Source organism: Suncus etruscus, chromosome 3, assembly GCF_024139225.1.
Source record: "Suncus etruscus isolate mSunEtr1 chromosome 3, mSunEtr1.pri.cur, whole genome shotgun sequence".
NCBI lineage: Eukaryota > Metazoa > Chordata > Mammalia > Eulipotyphla > Soricidae > Suncus > Suncus etruscus.
In genome coordinates this window covers 97,600,740-97,617,803 of record NC_064850.1, presented here as the reverse complement: position 1 = coordinate 97,617,803, position 17,064 = coordinate 97,600,740, and the positions used below count along the sequence as shown (strand labels likewise).

Below are 17,064 nucleotides of genomic sequence, written 5' to 3'. Positions count from 1 at the left end.
CTCAGAAATAGCCCCCGGTAGGTTCGGGGGACCATATGGGATGCCGGAATTCGAACCACCATTTTTCTGCATGCAAGGCAAATGCCTTACCGCTGTGTTATCTCTTCTGCCTCAGGAAGGGTATTTTTAATAAGTTTTTATGATAGGGTTTTTTTTAATATTTTATGTGGGTTGAAAGTGGATCTTTTTGGGGGGTTGGGTCACACCCGATAACACTCAGGGATTACTCCTGGCTATGCACTCAGAAATTGGTCCTGCCTTGGGGACCATATGGGATGCCGGGATTGAACCGCAGTCTGTCCTAGGCTAGTGCAGGCAAGGCAAAAGCCCTACCATTGCGTTTTCGCTCCAGCCCCTGAAAGTGAATCTTAACCTAAAATTTGCTACTGTTTTTATCAGAGCCCCCAATTATGGATTGGACACTCAATAGCTTTTCATTAATACTTACAAAGAGAAGCTCAAGGATAGGTCATTTGATAGAATGCTATTATTCAGATATGTATATGAAGTATTTCTTTCTGATACAAATGGGAAATGAGAGTAAACAATAGTTAGGGAGACTCCTATACCAGAATACCTGGAAAACCTTGTTCAGTGTTTGTGAGCATTACAACTAAGGTATATGATTACCAGGAAGTAGCACAACCTCATGTGTAAAGTTCACTTTTATCATGTTTAAAATATTATGTTTACCCAATTTATAATTTTTAATTTTCAGTTAGGTTGTATAATATAAATGAATATTGTTGTCATTAGTAGGTAATGGATTCAAGTACTTGGTTTTCCAACATGGAAATTCTATATCCATTAGTGTGCTGGCCTATTCTGGTTCTATACTATTGATTAATTTGATATTTTCTATATAATTAAACATGATATTTCATGTAGAGCAGTGATGTGATTTTTCTGACTATAGTTCTTTGTATAGAGTAGACAATAGGATTTCTATTTTTGAAGGTTGCATAAAATTATTTTACTTCTGGCAGCTAGGAGGATGCTTGGTCATCCACATGCAAAGAAAACTCCCTACCCACTGTGCTATTGCTCTGGATCACATAAAATCATTTTAGTATAATATTATATTGCTAACTGTTAGTGGTAAGTTCCTGAGGAGTCATACATGGGAAAAATCTGCACAAAGTTTGGTGATGTGACCAGTCTGATCCTGCCAGTCCCAAAGGCAAGAGTCAGGCTACATCTGAGATTTTCTTGATCTACTTGATATGGAACTAGTTTCTACTATCAGAATTTTTGAAATCATGTTTTTTTTTTTTTTTGGTGGCACACTGGACAGTGTTCAGGGCTTATTTCTGGCTCTGCACTCTGGCATAATTTCTGGTCGGATTAGGGGGACCACATAGGATGCCAGGGATGGAACTTGGGTCATCTGTGTGCAAGATAGCACAGTCTTTCCCAGTGTACCATACTTTCTCTCAGGAAAGTCGAGCTCTTCAGAAGTAAAGAAAGCCAATCTAATTCTCCTCTTCTTCGGTTTAATTCTTTGACACTCCCCACCCCTTTGGGCCTTTCATGTGGTGCTCATGTGGTACTCAGGAAGTTCAGGTTGCACTAATGATACTTGGTCAACTTGGTCATCAGTACAAGATCTCATTAATATAAGAACACAAGGATGCAGTACTGCTTGTGTCTATGGGTTCTGAAAACCACCCTAGCAGTACTCAGGAGTATGCTCAGCATTGTCCAAGAGGCTATGTGAGACCAAGCATTAAACATGGATGAGGCAAATGAAAGGTATATATCCTAAGCCCTATGTTATATCTTAATCCAGTTTATTTGGGGGGGGTCGGCCACACCCAGTGACTCTGAGGGGTTACTGCTGGCTATGCACTTAGAAATCACTCCTGGCTTGGGGGACCATATGAGATGCAGGGGGATTGAACCGCAGTCCGTCCTAGGCTAACACATGCAGGGCAGACACCTTAAGGCTTGCATCGTCACTTAATCCAGTTATTTTTTGTTTTACCACTGAAAATAATTTTAGAAGACTCTTTGAGGATTTAAGGCATTTTATTAATGTCAAATTATTAAAGTCAACTAATTTTATTAATTATATAAATGCAGAATTTTTCAGAGAGAGAAAGAGGCAAAAGTCAAAAAATAAAGAAAATAGACACCCTGAAGAATAATACATCTCTTTGTGGACCTGTGTAAGAGATTAAACATCTGGGGTTGAGATGTTTGATGCTAGGGTGGTGGGCATGCAATAGTAAAGGGAGGGGACTGGAGAGATAGCATGGAGGTAAGGCATTTGCCTTTTATGCAGAAGGTTGCTGGTTCAAATCCTGGCATCCCATATGGTCCCCTGTGCCTGACGGGGGGTGATTTCTGAACATAGTGCTAGGAGCAACCCCTGAGCACTGCTGGGTGTAACTCAAAAACAAAAAAAAAAATAGTAAAGGGAGGAAGTCACACCCATAAGAGAAGGATGTGAGTGATTCAGTGATTGATTGGATCATAAAGAGAAAGTATACACCCTGTGCTTGGACACTGGCAGCTCCAGAATAGAGCATCTAAGGCAATTGTCTGGGTTACTTGTGACTTATGACTCTATCAACTATCAACTAGGGTTTTCAAGGAGAAAGATTTCTGACTTCTGGTATTCTTCTGCATTTAGAACACCATTAGTCTTTAGTTTCTGGTGCATTGTAACCTGAGGAATATTTAGTCATTGAGTTTAGATAGGGTTCTTCATTGGGTCTTAAGTAACAGCTGGATCCTGTGTCATTTTAAGCTGAATTTTTGGCCTGAACAAAGCAGGAAACCTTTCCCAATTATCACTAAGGACTTCCCCTAATAACCAAGTTATAGACACATGTATATGTTCCATTTATATATTTATGCATTATTTTAATTTACTTATAAAACAGTTCAAGCAAATTATAAAGTCCTCATACAACAAAATGATTTAAAAATGCCAAAATTTGATCATGCTCCTCAAAATACTTGTTAGTCTGAAGCAAGAGTGAATACAAAGAAAACAGTGGGCAATAAATATATTCTGGGATCTGATATTTATATCTGAGAAGGTTTGAGTAAAACACATTTGCATAAAATAATATGAAACAACTGATTTCCCAACAGTACTCCACTGGTACTTGATAGAAACAGTGAATAACAAGAAAAAGTTGTTTTAGACTTGAACAGCGATAACAAACAGTTCAAAGGATTGAAGCAGATATTTTGAATATAGAGAGTCCAGGTTCAGTTACCAGCACCAAATGGTCCTCTTGAGAACATCTGAAACCTACCATAAAGAATGTGGCTAAATGTAAAGATAACATAGCTAGATGTATTCTAAATGTATTCTGAATTTTGATAATTGCCTTTGTGTTTAACAATATGAAGTAAAATGTTTTTGTCTGCTGATGGAACAGAACGGGGTGCTGGGTGGGAAATTAGGAACACTGGTGGAGGGAAGGTCACACTGGTAGTGGGATTGATGTTGGGAATTTTAATGTATGAAACCATTGTATGATGAATAACTTGGTAAAGAGTAAGCTGTGTCAAATTTTATTTAAAGTATAGAGTTCTTAAATATTTATAATGATCAAATGTTAGATTCTTCAAATATTCTACTGTGATGATTCTTTTTAATTTACTGAAGTAGAGAATTCTGCTGCTCTCCAAAAGTATCTGAGCCTGTGTCAGGACAAAGGTAAAAATTCTCTCCTCTTGTACCTAATCACTATCACAAACATGTCATACACTTTAAAATAACTTTTTGTTACAATAAAATAACATATAGTTAAATTTTTATTTAATTAAAGGCTTATTCGGGGCCAGAGTGATATAGCACAGCGATAGGGCATTTGCCTTGCACTGGGCCAACCCAATTTCGATGCGGGTTTGATCCCCGCATCCCATATGGTCCCCGAGCCTGACAGGAGTGATATATGAGCATAAGCCAGAAGTAACCCCTCAGAACCTCCGGGTATGGCCCCAAAACAAAAACAAAAAATTGATTATTTACCACAGAATTGTGCCAAAGAAACATATCTTCCACATCTTCCTCAAGTGTAAACATCACATCCAATTTACAAAGCGTTCCAACCATCCCACTGTTTATAACAGCAAAATCTTTCCAAAATTAAGCCAAGGCAGAGATCATTCCTGTTCCCCTGTGCCAGAGTTCAGGGTCAGAGGGGTGCAGTCGGGCCCCACACGGAAATAGGGCTTCAGCACCTCAACAAAGTTCTCCGAGAAAGAGTGGAGGTAGGACCTATCGCTTGCGTTGTAGAAGCAAAGCTGGCCCAGCTCATAGTCCAGGAAAATGCCGATGACCTTGGGCCTGTCCTTGAGAGCCAGGGGCGCCAGCGCAGAGCCGGCCCCCAGGTAGACGCCATCCTGCAGCTGCAGGACCCAGAGTCCCTTCCTGCCTGGCGGGAAGCCCTGGGCCTGGTTGCAAGGGGCGTCTGTGCACACGCCCACGGCCCACTCGGGCTTGTCGCCCACCTGCACCTCCCAGTAGTGGCGGCCACAGGCGAAGCTTTCCCTGCCCAGGACCACCAGTTCGGCGCTGCTGCCCTGGGCCTGGCCTCTGGCCTGCGCTTTGGGGCTCCCGGGCACCCAGGACACGGACTTGCCGTCTTCGGACACGCGCAGACTGGGGTGAGCCATTTGGGGATCCAGGCTCACGGGCTCGAGGAACCTGCGGATGAGGTTGCTCAGCGCAGAGCACAGAGGAGGGAGGCTGTAGTTGATCCAGCTGAAGGTCGGGGGCTGCACGTCCGGGGGCTCCGGGTCCTTGCAAAGCTGCTCAATGCCTTTGAGCTGCCTCAGCAACATCACCTCGGACATCACGCTCCGCTCTACTAACTCCTTGATGAGGCCCCTTATTGTGTCGAAGTACTGTGAGTAGGCTGCATTTCTGGTGTTTAGTTGCCTTTTCAGGTGTTTTCCTTCTTCCACCAGCGTGGACAGAGCCACCTCTTGTTCATGCTGCACAAACCGGTTTAACTGCTCAAATTCCGAGACTAGTTTTATCCTATGCTTCGTCATGTCCTCCTTCATATGCAGGAGGTTCTTGTCCTGTAGGGCCAGCAGCTTCTGCACCTCTTCCATTTGCTTCTTCAGGGGCTCAATATAACTAATGAGCCTCTGTCGGTGATGATTCGCAGCCTCTGCCACAGGTGTCGTGTGGTGGCCCTGGTGGGCAGGACCCTGAGCGCACAGGGGACACAGCAGCTCTTCGTGGTCCTCACAGAAGAGGCTCAGCTCTTGCTGGTGCTCTGCACACCTGCCTGCCTCTTCCTGAGTCATTGCCATGCTCTTGGCGTCCTTTAGAATCTTGACCAGGTCTACCAGCCTTCCCAGCTGCAGGTTTTCACTGATGAACTTCTCTGGCAGAGACATCCTGCACAGAGGACAAGGGAACATGTCCTGCAGGTCCTGCCACGACATCTTGATGCAGGAGCCACAGAAATTGTGGCCACAGATGAGAGTCATTGGGTCTTTGAGGTAGTCCAGACACACGGGACACATGACCTCTCCCTGCAGCTGGTGGGCCAGGGATATCGACAACTCCGACAACTCCATTCTCAACTGTGGGAAGGGCAGGACTGGGGTGAATATTGTTGTTAAAAACAATGCACTCAGATAGCACTCCTAAGCTTAATGTATCATCAGGGTAAGTGTCCAAAGGTAAGACTTTGACTTGCCACTAGGATTTGATCACACATGGATGAAGATGTGAAGAGAGCCAAGCTCAATAACTTTTTTGACCAGGAGTCTTTTAGGCCTGTAAAGTACTTTTTTGAACATTTATGAGAAGATACTTCCGCCCTTTATTCTATCATTTAAGTAGACCTGCTCATGCCATTAATAATACAACTCTCCATTATTGCCCAACAATCCATCTGCATTCACATCCTAGAGCTCTCAAAGAACTTCACCTCAGTAATAAACTCTGTGGATGGGGCAGTGATTCAACTCAAAGATATCAGTTCATGGGCCGGAGAGAAAGCACAGTGGTGTTTGCCTTGCAAGCAGCTGATCCAGGACCTAAGGTGGTTGGTTCCAATCCCGGCGACCCATATGGTCCCCCGTGCCTGCCAGGAGCTATTTCTGAGCAGATAGCCAGGAGTAACCCCTGAGTTCCGCCAGATGTGGCCCATAAACAAAAACAACAACAACAACAAAAAGATATCAGTTCATTTGTGAGATATTCAAACACTCCCTGAACAAAACAGGCCCTAAGAAAGTCAGAGAAGTTATGTTTTTCTGCCCCACCCTCCACCCACTATAAAAGAAAATTCCTGACTGATCATTACCTTAATTGGTGATGATGGTCTGATGCTAGTATTAAGATGACTCTTCCTGCAGAGCAGATGAGAAAAGGCTAACACACTGTGTGCCTTTGGCAGTAACCCTGCCTTATTTATGCTCAGTGGGTGGTGCCTTGGACACACACCCAGGAAATATGTGTAGGGTGGTGGCTGGAGTTATGAGAGTTTTAGAAATGTGACTGGATTATTATGGTAGTTTCTTAAGTAAATTGGGACAAGATTTGGGCATTTGTTAACTTCATAGCTTAATTTCCATCAATGCCTCCTTCCTCAAATTCTTCTCACTCTAAATTTCATCCTTTTTAAAAAATGGAAAAGCAAGGTTTACCTGCAAGTCCACTCTTTCTCGAGAGAAATGTAAGAATTTTTCTCCGGGGACCCTATAGTTCTGCATCAATGCCATGAAAATAGTTTTTTATTGTTACATATAAATATTATATCAAGATTGACATTAAAGACACATTCTCCATGAAAAACTAACCTTTAATCATTTCCACAGCACTGTGACAAGTTTGCCATCTTTTTTAAATACTGAATTTTATTTTTTTCAGAGTCTGTAGTTATTCCTGGAGGCTTATGACATTACTTTTTTTCTAATATGTAGAAGTATTTTCCTTGAGGGCATGAAATATTAAAGGGATCTCTTGTGATTCCTGGGTGATAGCACAGCAGGAAGAACATTTAAATATCTTGCAAGTGGCTGATCTAGTTTGATTCCCGAAACATCACAGAAATGATCCTTGAGTACAGAGCCAGGAATAACCCCTCAGTATTACTGGGTATAGCTCCCCAAACAAAAACAAAACAAATAAAATAAAAACAAAAATATTATCATACATTCTACTTCTGCGAGGCAGCATTCCTGTGTAAAGAGCCAGTAAAAGCTTCTAAGCTTTTAGGGTGAGGTCAAACACCCCTCTCACCTCACCCCCTCCCTCATTTATATCCTGGTTGTTAGTCAAATCATGAACACAGTCAGCACTGAATTCTAAATGATCTCCACAGCTCACTAAATGCTCTGTAATGAGATTTGAATTCTCATTCCAAAATTACAAACTGCAAACATGCCACCCAAGGGGAAAACCCTGGCTGACATACTATGAAACTATTTCTCTAGTTTTCTACGATTCTTTCCTATTGCCTCTGCTCTGTGTCCTCCCCCTAGAACCCCCTTTAATGCTTTGTCACAATACCTCAGTAGCTCAACCAGTTGCTATGCTACATCAGCTGTCAGAGTAAAGACCTTTACCAGTGAGTCTTGGCAAACTATTAACTGTCTGGAAACATGGAGTTTTTCTTAACCCAATTTCCATGAATAGAGCCAATTCATAGAGAAAACACTGAATAATAGCTTCCAGATTTTGTTTTGAAATTACTTAAAATAGGAACCAGAGTACAGTAGTAGGGTATTTATGAAGCACACAGCCGACCCTAGTTCAATATCTGGTATTCCATATTGTCCTTCAAGCTTGCCAGGAGAGATTTCTGAATGCAGAGCCAGTAGTAAACCCTGAGCTCACCAGGTTGAACAAAAAAACCACAAAAATTAAGAAATAAATAAAATAAAAATAATAAAAAATACTTAAAATAGTTTTACTTGAGCTATAAGATTTAGTGTTAACTTTGAATTGATGCATAAAAACAGGTCAAAATATATTATCATCTCAGTTATTCAGTTCACCTATTGTAGGAGATTCAACCAATGAAGAAGATCTTCTCCCTCTTATTTGTTTCCATTTCTTAGGCCACACCCAGTTCCCTGCATGGGGACAGTGGTGCTGAAATCAGACAGTGCTCAGAAGTATTCCTTATAATATTCCTGTGTCTGTCTTCTTTCTTTCTCTCTCTTTCTCTCTTTCTCTCTCTCTCTTTCTCTCTTTCTTTCTTTCTTTCTTTCTTTCTTTCTTTCTTTCTTTCTTTTCTTTCTTTCTTTCTTTCTTTCTTTCTTTCTTTCTTTCTTCTTCCTTCCTTCCTTCCTTCCTTCCTTCCTTCCTTCCTTCCTTCCTTCCTTCCTTCCTTCCTTCCTTCCTTCCTTCCTTCCTTCCTTCTTCTTCTTTCTTTCTTTCTTTCTTTCTTTCTTTCTTTCTTTCTTTCTTTCTTTCTTTCTTTCTTTCTTTCTTTCTTTCTCTCTCTTTCTTTCTTTTTCTTTCTTTCTCTCTCTCTCTCTTTCTTTCTCTCTCTCTCTCTTTCTTTCTTTCTGTCTTTCTTTCTTTCTTTCTTTCTTTCTTTCTTTCTTTCTTTCTTTCTTTCTTTCTTTCTTTCTTTCTTTCTTTCTTTCTTTCTTTCTTTCTTTCTTTCTTTCTTTCTTTCTTTCTTTCTTTCTTTCTTTCTTTCTTTCTTTCTTTCTTTCTTTCTTTCTTTCCTTCCGTCCTTTCTTTCCTTTCCTTTCTTTCTTCTCACTGTGCTATCACAGTGTATTTCTATATTCCAGCCCAGGCCTAGTGTATTTCTATATTCTAACTGTTGTACTGATCATGAAATTAACTTGACTACCTGGGAGATTTCAACACATAAAATTAATTTAAAATTGCCAAATTTATGTCTTGTTTTCTGGTATATACTAGCTAAAATCTGGAGGTTAGAGGTGCTTTTGTTGGGGGACATAAAAGAGATAAGAAGTATTGTTTTATGCGAAATAAATAGGTTTCAGCTGTAGGTTGGTCTTCATAATAGCTGAACAGGGTCCAAAAGTAGTTTTTAAAAGCAAATCATTCAGAAATTTCAGTATTAAGCTGAAAAAAATTTTTTTGACATTTTAATTTAATTTTATTCTATCTCTGACTTTCCATACAAAATACTTTTATAGCATCAAAATTGATCTCATACATTTCTTAAAGAAGTACTACTGCTCTATCAATAATTTCTTCTATGACATTGACTTTTTTATTGAATATATTTTTTATTTAAGTAACATGATCATATTTGGGTTAGTCATAACCAGAACACCCCCCTTCACCAGTGCAACATTACTCCCTTCCCCCTTCCCATCCCCTATCTGTATTAGAGACAGGCATTCTACTACAGTAATTTGTTTTTAAGTTTAGTAAGTTGTATATTTTTTCCTTAAAGGATAAGAGTAAAAAAATATAGTAAAGGTGTGATAGTGGCAATCGCCAATTTTTGCATAGGTCCAGAAAAATGGAGAAAATGGAAAATAAGCTGAAATTTTTAACTAAGTGCTTTAAGATCCAAAATATGTTTTTTTTTCTTGTAGGAAAATGTGACAGTGAAGAGATAAATTGAAGGGTCAATTAGGAAGAAGAAAAAGAAGATGGAGAAAGAAACAGAATAAGGGGAGGAAAGAAAGAATCAGTGCTCACAAGTTGGTTCATTTACACTATATCCAGTTTCTTTAATTTTTGGGCAAGGGTTTTTGGGGGACTATACCTGGCAATATACTCAGGAGTTACTCTTGACTCTATTCCTGGTATATCAGGGACCATGTGAGATACTGAGAATGGAACCTGGGCCAGTTGTATGCTGTATTATAGCTCCATCACCTCACTATATTCATTTTGTAAAAATGTACACAAATTAGGAGGCAAAGAGATAGTATAGCAGGTAAGACACTTGCCTTGCTCATGGCCAACTCATATTCCATTTGCAGAATCACATATGCTCCCCTAAAGGCTCTCCAGGAGTGATTCCTGAGCATAGATCAGAATAAACCTGAGCACAACTGGGTGTGATTCTAAAACCTCCCAAATAATTAACTATAATCTTAAATAAAAGAGTCTAGAACTGTGCTCATAGCTGCACCTGTCTAGTTTTTCCTAAAGTTATCAGATTTTTCTCTCTCTGCATCTATGAAGCCATGGGTTTAATTCCTGAGATTACTCATGAAATTAAATGATCAGGGACACTTATTCAACAAATTGTTAACTTCAGCAGAAAATATTCTACTATGTTTATAAACCTGGAATTAATCTTCTGAATTATATAGTGTGCTATTAGGATCCTAATTACTTACATTAAACGTTCAAGCACAGCGAATATACCTGAAGGTTGAACCAGTAGAAAGTGTGTTATTTAACTAAATATGTGCTGAGTTTTGTATTTATTGAACTCTTTAAAGGAAAGTTATTTCTCTATTTCCCTGAGTGTTTATTAGGTATAAGCAAATTTCAACACATTCATGTCCTTGCAATGCCATTCTAGTCACTTACAAAATCCCTAGTTCTTTGTCCACAAATTGAGAAAGATTGGGTTGGAGCAGTAGCACAGTGGGTAAGGTGTTTGCCTTGCACATGGCCAAACCGGGTTCAATCCTCAGCATTCCATATGGTGCCTGTGAGGCAAAGAAGATGGATCCAGAAAAATTATTTTTTCAATGCCTTGAAACTGATTAGAGAAGTGTGGCAATTTTCTCCTATCTCTACAGAAGCATGAAAAAACCTCAGAAAATTGTTGTTCTCGGCTTAATCACTGTGTGCTGTGGTGTTCTGAGCACATTTGGGTTCTGTTAGTATTTACCTTTCTCATGATTTATATATAGTCTTGGGAAAAGAGAGGTCCATACAGTAGAAGAAAGACATTCCAGGGTACTTAGTTGGATACATTATTGAAAGGTTTCCCTGAGAGCAAAAATACTAAGACAGAGGGTGTCATAAAAAGAACAATGACTCAAGGGCAATTTGACTTCACAAGGCAGATTTTGAAAACTCATGCCCTAAAATTGCTTTGTCTTTGAAACAGTGGTAATTTGATGCTGAGGGATGGTTGCATGGAGATGTTTAAGATCTTCTCTTTATAATAAAATACATTAAAAATGTTTTTGTTGTTATTTTGAGCCACATCTGGCAGCTTTCAGGGGTTATTCCTGGCTCTGTGCTCAAAAACTACTCCTTGTAGACACTGGGAAACCATATGGAATGCCTGGATTGAACCCAGGTTACCCAACATGCATGATAAACGCTCTACCTGCTCTGCTATTACTCAGGCTTTTATTTAAAATTTTTTCAATACAATTTTAACAGGAGTGATTCAAGTTTAGACATCTATAGAGCTTTGAGGCCAACTCCAGTGCAGATTAATTTAAGATCTGAATTTGGGATTAAAAACCAGAAAAACCTATTCAGTTTGGAATACTTGAAAATGTTAAGAATGCCCCCCTTGGGGCCTGAGAGATAGCATGGAGGTAAGGCATTTGCCTTTCATGCAGAAGGTCATTGGTTCGAATCCCAGCATCCCATATGGTCCCCCGAGCCTGCCAGGAGCAAATTCTGAGCATAGAGCCAGGCATAATTCCTGAGAGCTGCCGGTGTGACCCCCCCCAAAACAAACAAACAAACAAACAAACAAAAAAGAATGCCTCCCTTTATCTTGTACTAAAAGATAAGATGATGAAAACATATAGATAGTAGGCCTCAAAGCATTTAGGTATGAGCCTTAGAGCTTGAGGGCATTTACTAACCAACTAGACAATCTGTAGTCTGAAAACCAGTTTCTCTTCCATTTTCTCTAAAAAATCTCATCTTGGAAATCTGAGCTCAAAGTTAGCTCAAAGGACTAAGTGAATGTGTGCATGTAGAAAGTCTGGATTTTATTCCAGATATACATGTTCTGCAAAAATGTTGGGGACTGACCCCTGATCACAAAACTAAATGTGACCCTCTACTACCATTAAATCAGATAAAAGTCCCCAAATGTCTAAACAGGATTCATTTTGGCTATTTTTGTTTGCTGTTTTCCTGTTATGGGATCATGCCCTATGGCACTCAGGGGTTATTTCTCATTCTGTGCTCAGATATTGCTCCTGGCAGGCTCTGGGAACCTTTAGGAATGCTGGTGATGGAACCCAGGTTGGCTGCATGCAAGGCAAAAGTGCTATCCACTGTGTTATAGCTCAGACACCAGGATTATCTTTTTTTACACTATAGAACAGATATTTATATTAAGGATGTGCCTTATAATCTTCTACTCTGTACACTTATTGACAATAAAGCATACTCCATTTATCACCAAGTTTCCTATGTGACCTCCAAACCACAGTGGAAACAGACATCTAAGTTTATAGTCTTACTAAACAATTCATGGATCAAGCAGCATCTCAACTAAGAAACATATTATTTCTCCTGGAAACTTCATAAACAAAGTTATTATGGGGAGAAAAATGCAGGGCTAGGAAGTTATTGGCTAAAGAAAAGACAGCATTGTCAGAGAGCAACTTTAGAATAGAAAAAAACTTTACACTCAGATTGGATTAAAATTTGAGACCTCAGTCTGATACTAATTTCTTTAAGTTTTAAGTTTATTGAAATGTATTCTTCATAAAGCCTTTATTTCTACTTAACAGTGGGAAAATGTGTTTGTAAATGAAAAAAAGCCATTATTGTATAAATGGACCATTCATTGAAATCCTTTAGTAAACCTTACTTTAGAAAAGTTATCCTTAAGCAATTCACTACATGTTGACTCATAAAAATGAAATATGGTAGCACTCCACATGAGAAAAACCAAAGCAACAAAAGCCAGCTATTGACAAAGGATCTTGATACTTTATTTGTGAACTATAATGTATACTGTTAGATATTTTATTGAAGACTCATAACTAAATGTCAAGCCAATTTATTGTCAAACAAACTTATTAAAGTTAAAAAGCAACAGAGGGGGCACCCCATTGAATATCTGTAAATATTTGGTACTGCAACCATTGCTTTGGACTGCCAAAGTGAGTCTGTGGACAGGTTTCTCAAGGGCCACTCATGCTTGAACACCACTTGCACCTCATAGGGCTATTGGCCAAAACTAAAAGCCAAAGATCACTAGATCATAGCTTCTGAAATGTTTGCCATTCAAAATCTCTTTCTCCTGAAAAATGTCTTTATTTGTTTGTTTTACACAATATTCAGAGGCATTGAGAAACCACTCCCAAATTCTGCACAGTTTCAGATAGTTCCAAAATTTCAACTCAGGAATTCACAAATGCAAAGCAAATGCACAAGCATGGATCTATAGCCTTGACACCCATCTGAGAATTTTTATTTTATTTCATTGTTATTTGGGCCATACCTGGAGGTGCTCAGAGATTATGCCCAGTTTTGTTCTCAGCAATCATTACCAGTAATTTCTGGCTAACATGTGTGATGATGGAGATTAAACTGGGATCAGCTCTATGCAAGGCAATTTCCTTAAATGTTACAGAAATTCTCACCAAGAACCATTAAAAAATCAAACCACTGGGCCTGAGAGATAGTACAGTGGTAGGGTGTTTGCCTTGCATGTGGCTGACCTGGGAGGGACCCAGTTTGATTCTGGCATCCCATATGGTTCCCCAGTCTGCCAGGGGCAATTTCCGAGTGCAGAGCCAGGAGTAGCTCCTGAGTGCTGCCGGGAGTGGACCAAAAACCAATCAACCAATAAAGTTTAAAAAGAAAAGAAAAATCAAGCCACAGTTTTGAAAAGTAGAAGTACTCAGTTTTAAGTACAACAGGTAAATTCAGAGTTTATGCTTAAAAGAATGAGTCCACTGCCAGATCTTAGAAGAAAGTCTTTTTAGTTTATTTTCCTATTGAATGTAATGTTTGCTGTGGGCTTGTGGTTAATGACTTAGAATATATTGAGGAAAGTTCCTTCAGTTCCTATTTTTTTGTTTGTTTTTGGGTTATACTTGGTGTGCTCTGGTGTTACTCCTGGCTCTGCACCCAGAAATCCCTCCTGGCAGGATCAGGGACCATATGGAATGCCTGGATTCAAACTGTCCATCCAGGATTGGCTGCATGCAAGGCAAACGCCCTACACTGTGCTATCTTTCCAGCTCCAATAATGAAAAATTCTTTCAGTTCCTATTTTATTAAGAGTTTTTGTCTTTAATGGGTACTGGATCTTGTGAAGTGCTTTTTTATGCAACTATAGTTATTACCATATAACTTTTATTACTTCTTCTATAATAGATATGATGTAATTATGTTGATTCACTTGCATATGTCAAACCATCTTGCATCCTTATGATAAATCCTACTCGGTCATAGTGATCATACTATGAGTATTTTGAGAAATAGTAGGACTCTATTTATTGGTATTTTGTTAAGGTTCTTTGCATGATGAAGAATGGGTGTTGGACATTGTATGACTGATACATAAACATGAACAACTTTGTAACTGTATATCTCATGGTGATAACAAATATTTAATTAAAATGAAAGAGAATGAGTCTCAAACAAAGGTAAAGATTCTATTACAGATTATCTGATTGAGAGTGGGACATTTGAAAGCAGCTTGCAAAAAGCAGAAATTCTTTATTTGCTGTTGTTTGTTTGTTTGTTTTATTTTGGGGCCACACCCAGCAGTGCTCAGGGATCATTCTGGCTGTGCTCAGGAGACCATATGTAATACCAAAAATTGAACCTGCGTCAGCTGTGCAAAGGCAAACACCCTACACACTGTGTTATGGCTCTGGCCCATAAGTAGAAATTCTCAACCATATTATTTTGCAAGGCATGTCTGGATGCAAAGCATGGTCTGGACCATGTCAATGACATGAGCATATTTTTAGTACATTCCCAGGTTACTAAGGTTAAAAATCAAAACAAGGACATTCTGAATGTATTTCATATTTATTATTCATGTTACTCAAATTGAGTTCCTCCTTGGTAACCCCTTATCTTTGGTGGTGTTGTCTCAGTTTTAGAGGAGCCACACATAGCGATTCTGAGGGGTTTCTCTTGGCTCTGTATTTAGGAATTACTTGACTGTCAGTATCTACAGTTGTCAGAATCTCCCTGTTCCCCCAAATCCCAACCATGGAGCTAAGCTTCCAATTGTTCCCTGTTCACCATTTTGTAACTAACCATGAGTGCTCCACCTCTGATGCAATTCCTAAGTATCACAGTCACTGATGTGGGCCTGAGATCTGCTCCTCAAAAGCAAAGCTCCAATTCACAGAGCTCCCTCTCTTTCTTGAAAGTCCCAACATTCCACAGGCACTACAGACTATGGTTACCTGATGTTTCTTCCTACCCTCTGTGCCTCTAGGACCTTCCCCTGGAGGGTGCTGCTCTAGCCTTATGATCTCTTTTCAGGTATGCTTTTTTTTTTTTGTTTTTGGGGCCACACCTGGTGATGATCAGGGGTTATTCCTGGCTATGCGCTCAGAAATCGCTCTTGGCTTGGGGGACCATATGGGACTCTGGAGATGAAACTGCGGTCTGTCCAAGGTTAGTGCGTGCAAGGCAAATGCCCTATGCTTGCACCACTGCTCCATCCCCTTAGGTTTGCTTTTCACTCTATTTGTCATTTAGTCCTAAAGGCAAAAAGTGGAAACTTGGTTTTGTTTACTCTTCCTGCATCTGATATAAAATTTTATTTTGTCTGTTTGTTTATTTGTTGTTTTGTTTTGGGGCCACACCCAACAGCTCTCAGGGGTTACTTCTGGATCTGCACTTATACAGGTAGGGGCTGGGAGAGGAGGAAAATAAGGGGCATTTGTGATGGGAAGATTGCACTAGTGAAAAGGTGAAGGGGGAGTATTTATTTTATAACTGAAATCCAACTACAAACATGTTTGTAATCATGCTGCTTAAATAAAGATATTATAAAAAAGAAAAAGAAAAGAAATTACTCCTGGAAGTCTCTGGGGACCATATGGGATCAAGCCCAAGTTGGTTCAATTGGTCTCGTGTAGGCCATATGCAAGGCAACCGCCTTACCCACTGTACTATTGATCAGGCCCTTGATGTCAAATTTTAAAGCAGCAAAACTAGTTTCTGTACAGTGCTGTGGAGAGAGGTGTTAGAGATTAGGCTATATCCCATCCTATACCTCTAGTCCAAGTGTAGGATGCTGGTGAAAAAAAAACCAAAAACAAAAACAAACAAAAAAACAACGAAAAGAATATTGTAAATAAAGGCCACAATATACTATTTAATATTTAAAATATATATAATTGAATTTGGTTTATAAAGGAAATGTAATGTCTTATTGAATAATGAACAACACATAGTACTGGTAAAAATGAAGAAACTTCTTTAAAAAATATAGTTAGCAATTTTAAATTGCAATGCCTTCAAGATGAAGGTGTCATGTTAAGGTAGATGTTAACCCAGGGGTTCATGGGGAAGAAAAAGAACGTACTTACAATTGTTTTGTAAAGAGCTTGTAAATATTTGCTAAAATATTTTGATAATTTATTTAAAATTATTTTAGAATTGTATGATAAAATTTTTTATTAGCTAAGAAGTTGTTTTGGCACTAGAATATTATAAAGCATTTGAGTTTCTTCCATTTTCTTGGTTTTGGGCTCAGAACTTACGCTTTGCTCTGCCCTCAGAGGTAATTATTAGCTGGACTGGAGGACCACATGGGTATTATGGATCAAACCTGGGTCTGCCATACAAGGTACGCCATAATAGTGCTAAAATATGTAGTGTTGATATGAAATTTTACTAATCTCCTACTATACTAGTTTACCTATGACCTTTCATCATTATCTGGTCTCATCTAATCTGGTTCTCCTCTCCATTTTTTCGCCACCCACCTCTGCTTGTCAATTTGTGTTTCAATGTGAAGGGTTTGCTCAGTACTGTTTATGATCTATTGTTGTTGTTCTCTATATTCCACAGATGAACATTGTCATTTTATTTTTAAGGAAAAATCATTTTGTTTGGGGGATGTTCTTTGTTATTAAAATGAGACCAAATTAGGGTTGGGGATGTAAACTGCTTTGCAGGTATGAGGAACTGGTCAATTTTCAGGATTTCAAATAAAAATTGTAGATACCATAAAAATATTTTTGAAAGCACTATTTTGTATTATAAAGGGA

General features: G+C 39.1%; 1 protein-coding gene across 1 annotated transcript; it reads right to left on the bottom strand.

Moving 5' to 3' along the window:
* Positions 1-4,125: 4,125 nt before the first annotated feature.
* On the bottom strand, positions 4,126-5,556 carry LOC126004414 (tripartite motif-containing protein 75-like). Its single transcript, XM_049770851.1, has one exon. It carries the CDS (start codon positions 5,554-5,556, stop codon positions 4,126-4,128), a length of 1,431 nt encoding a protein of 476 aa, XP_049626808.1.
* Between the last annotated feature and the right edge of the window lie 11,508 nt (positions 5,557-17,064).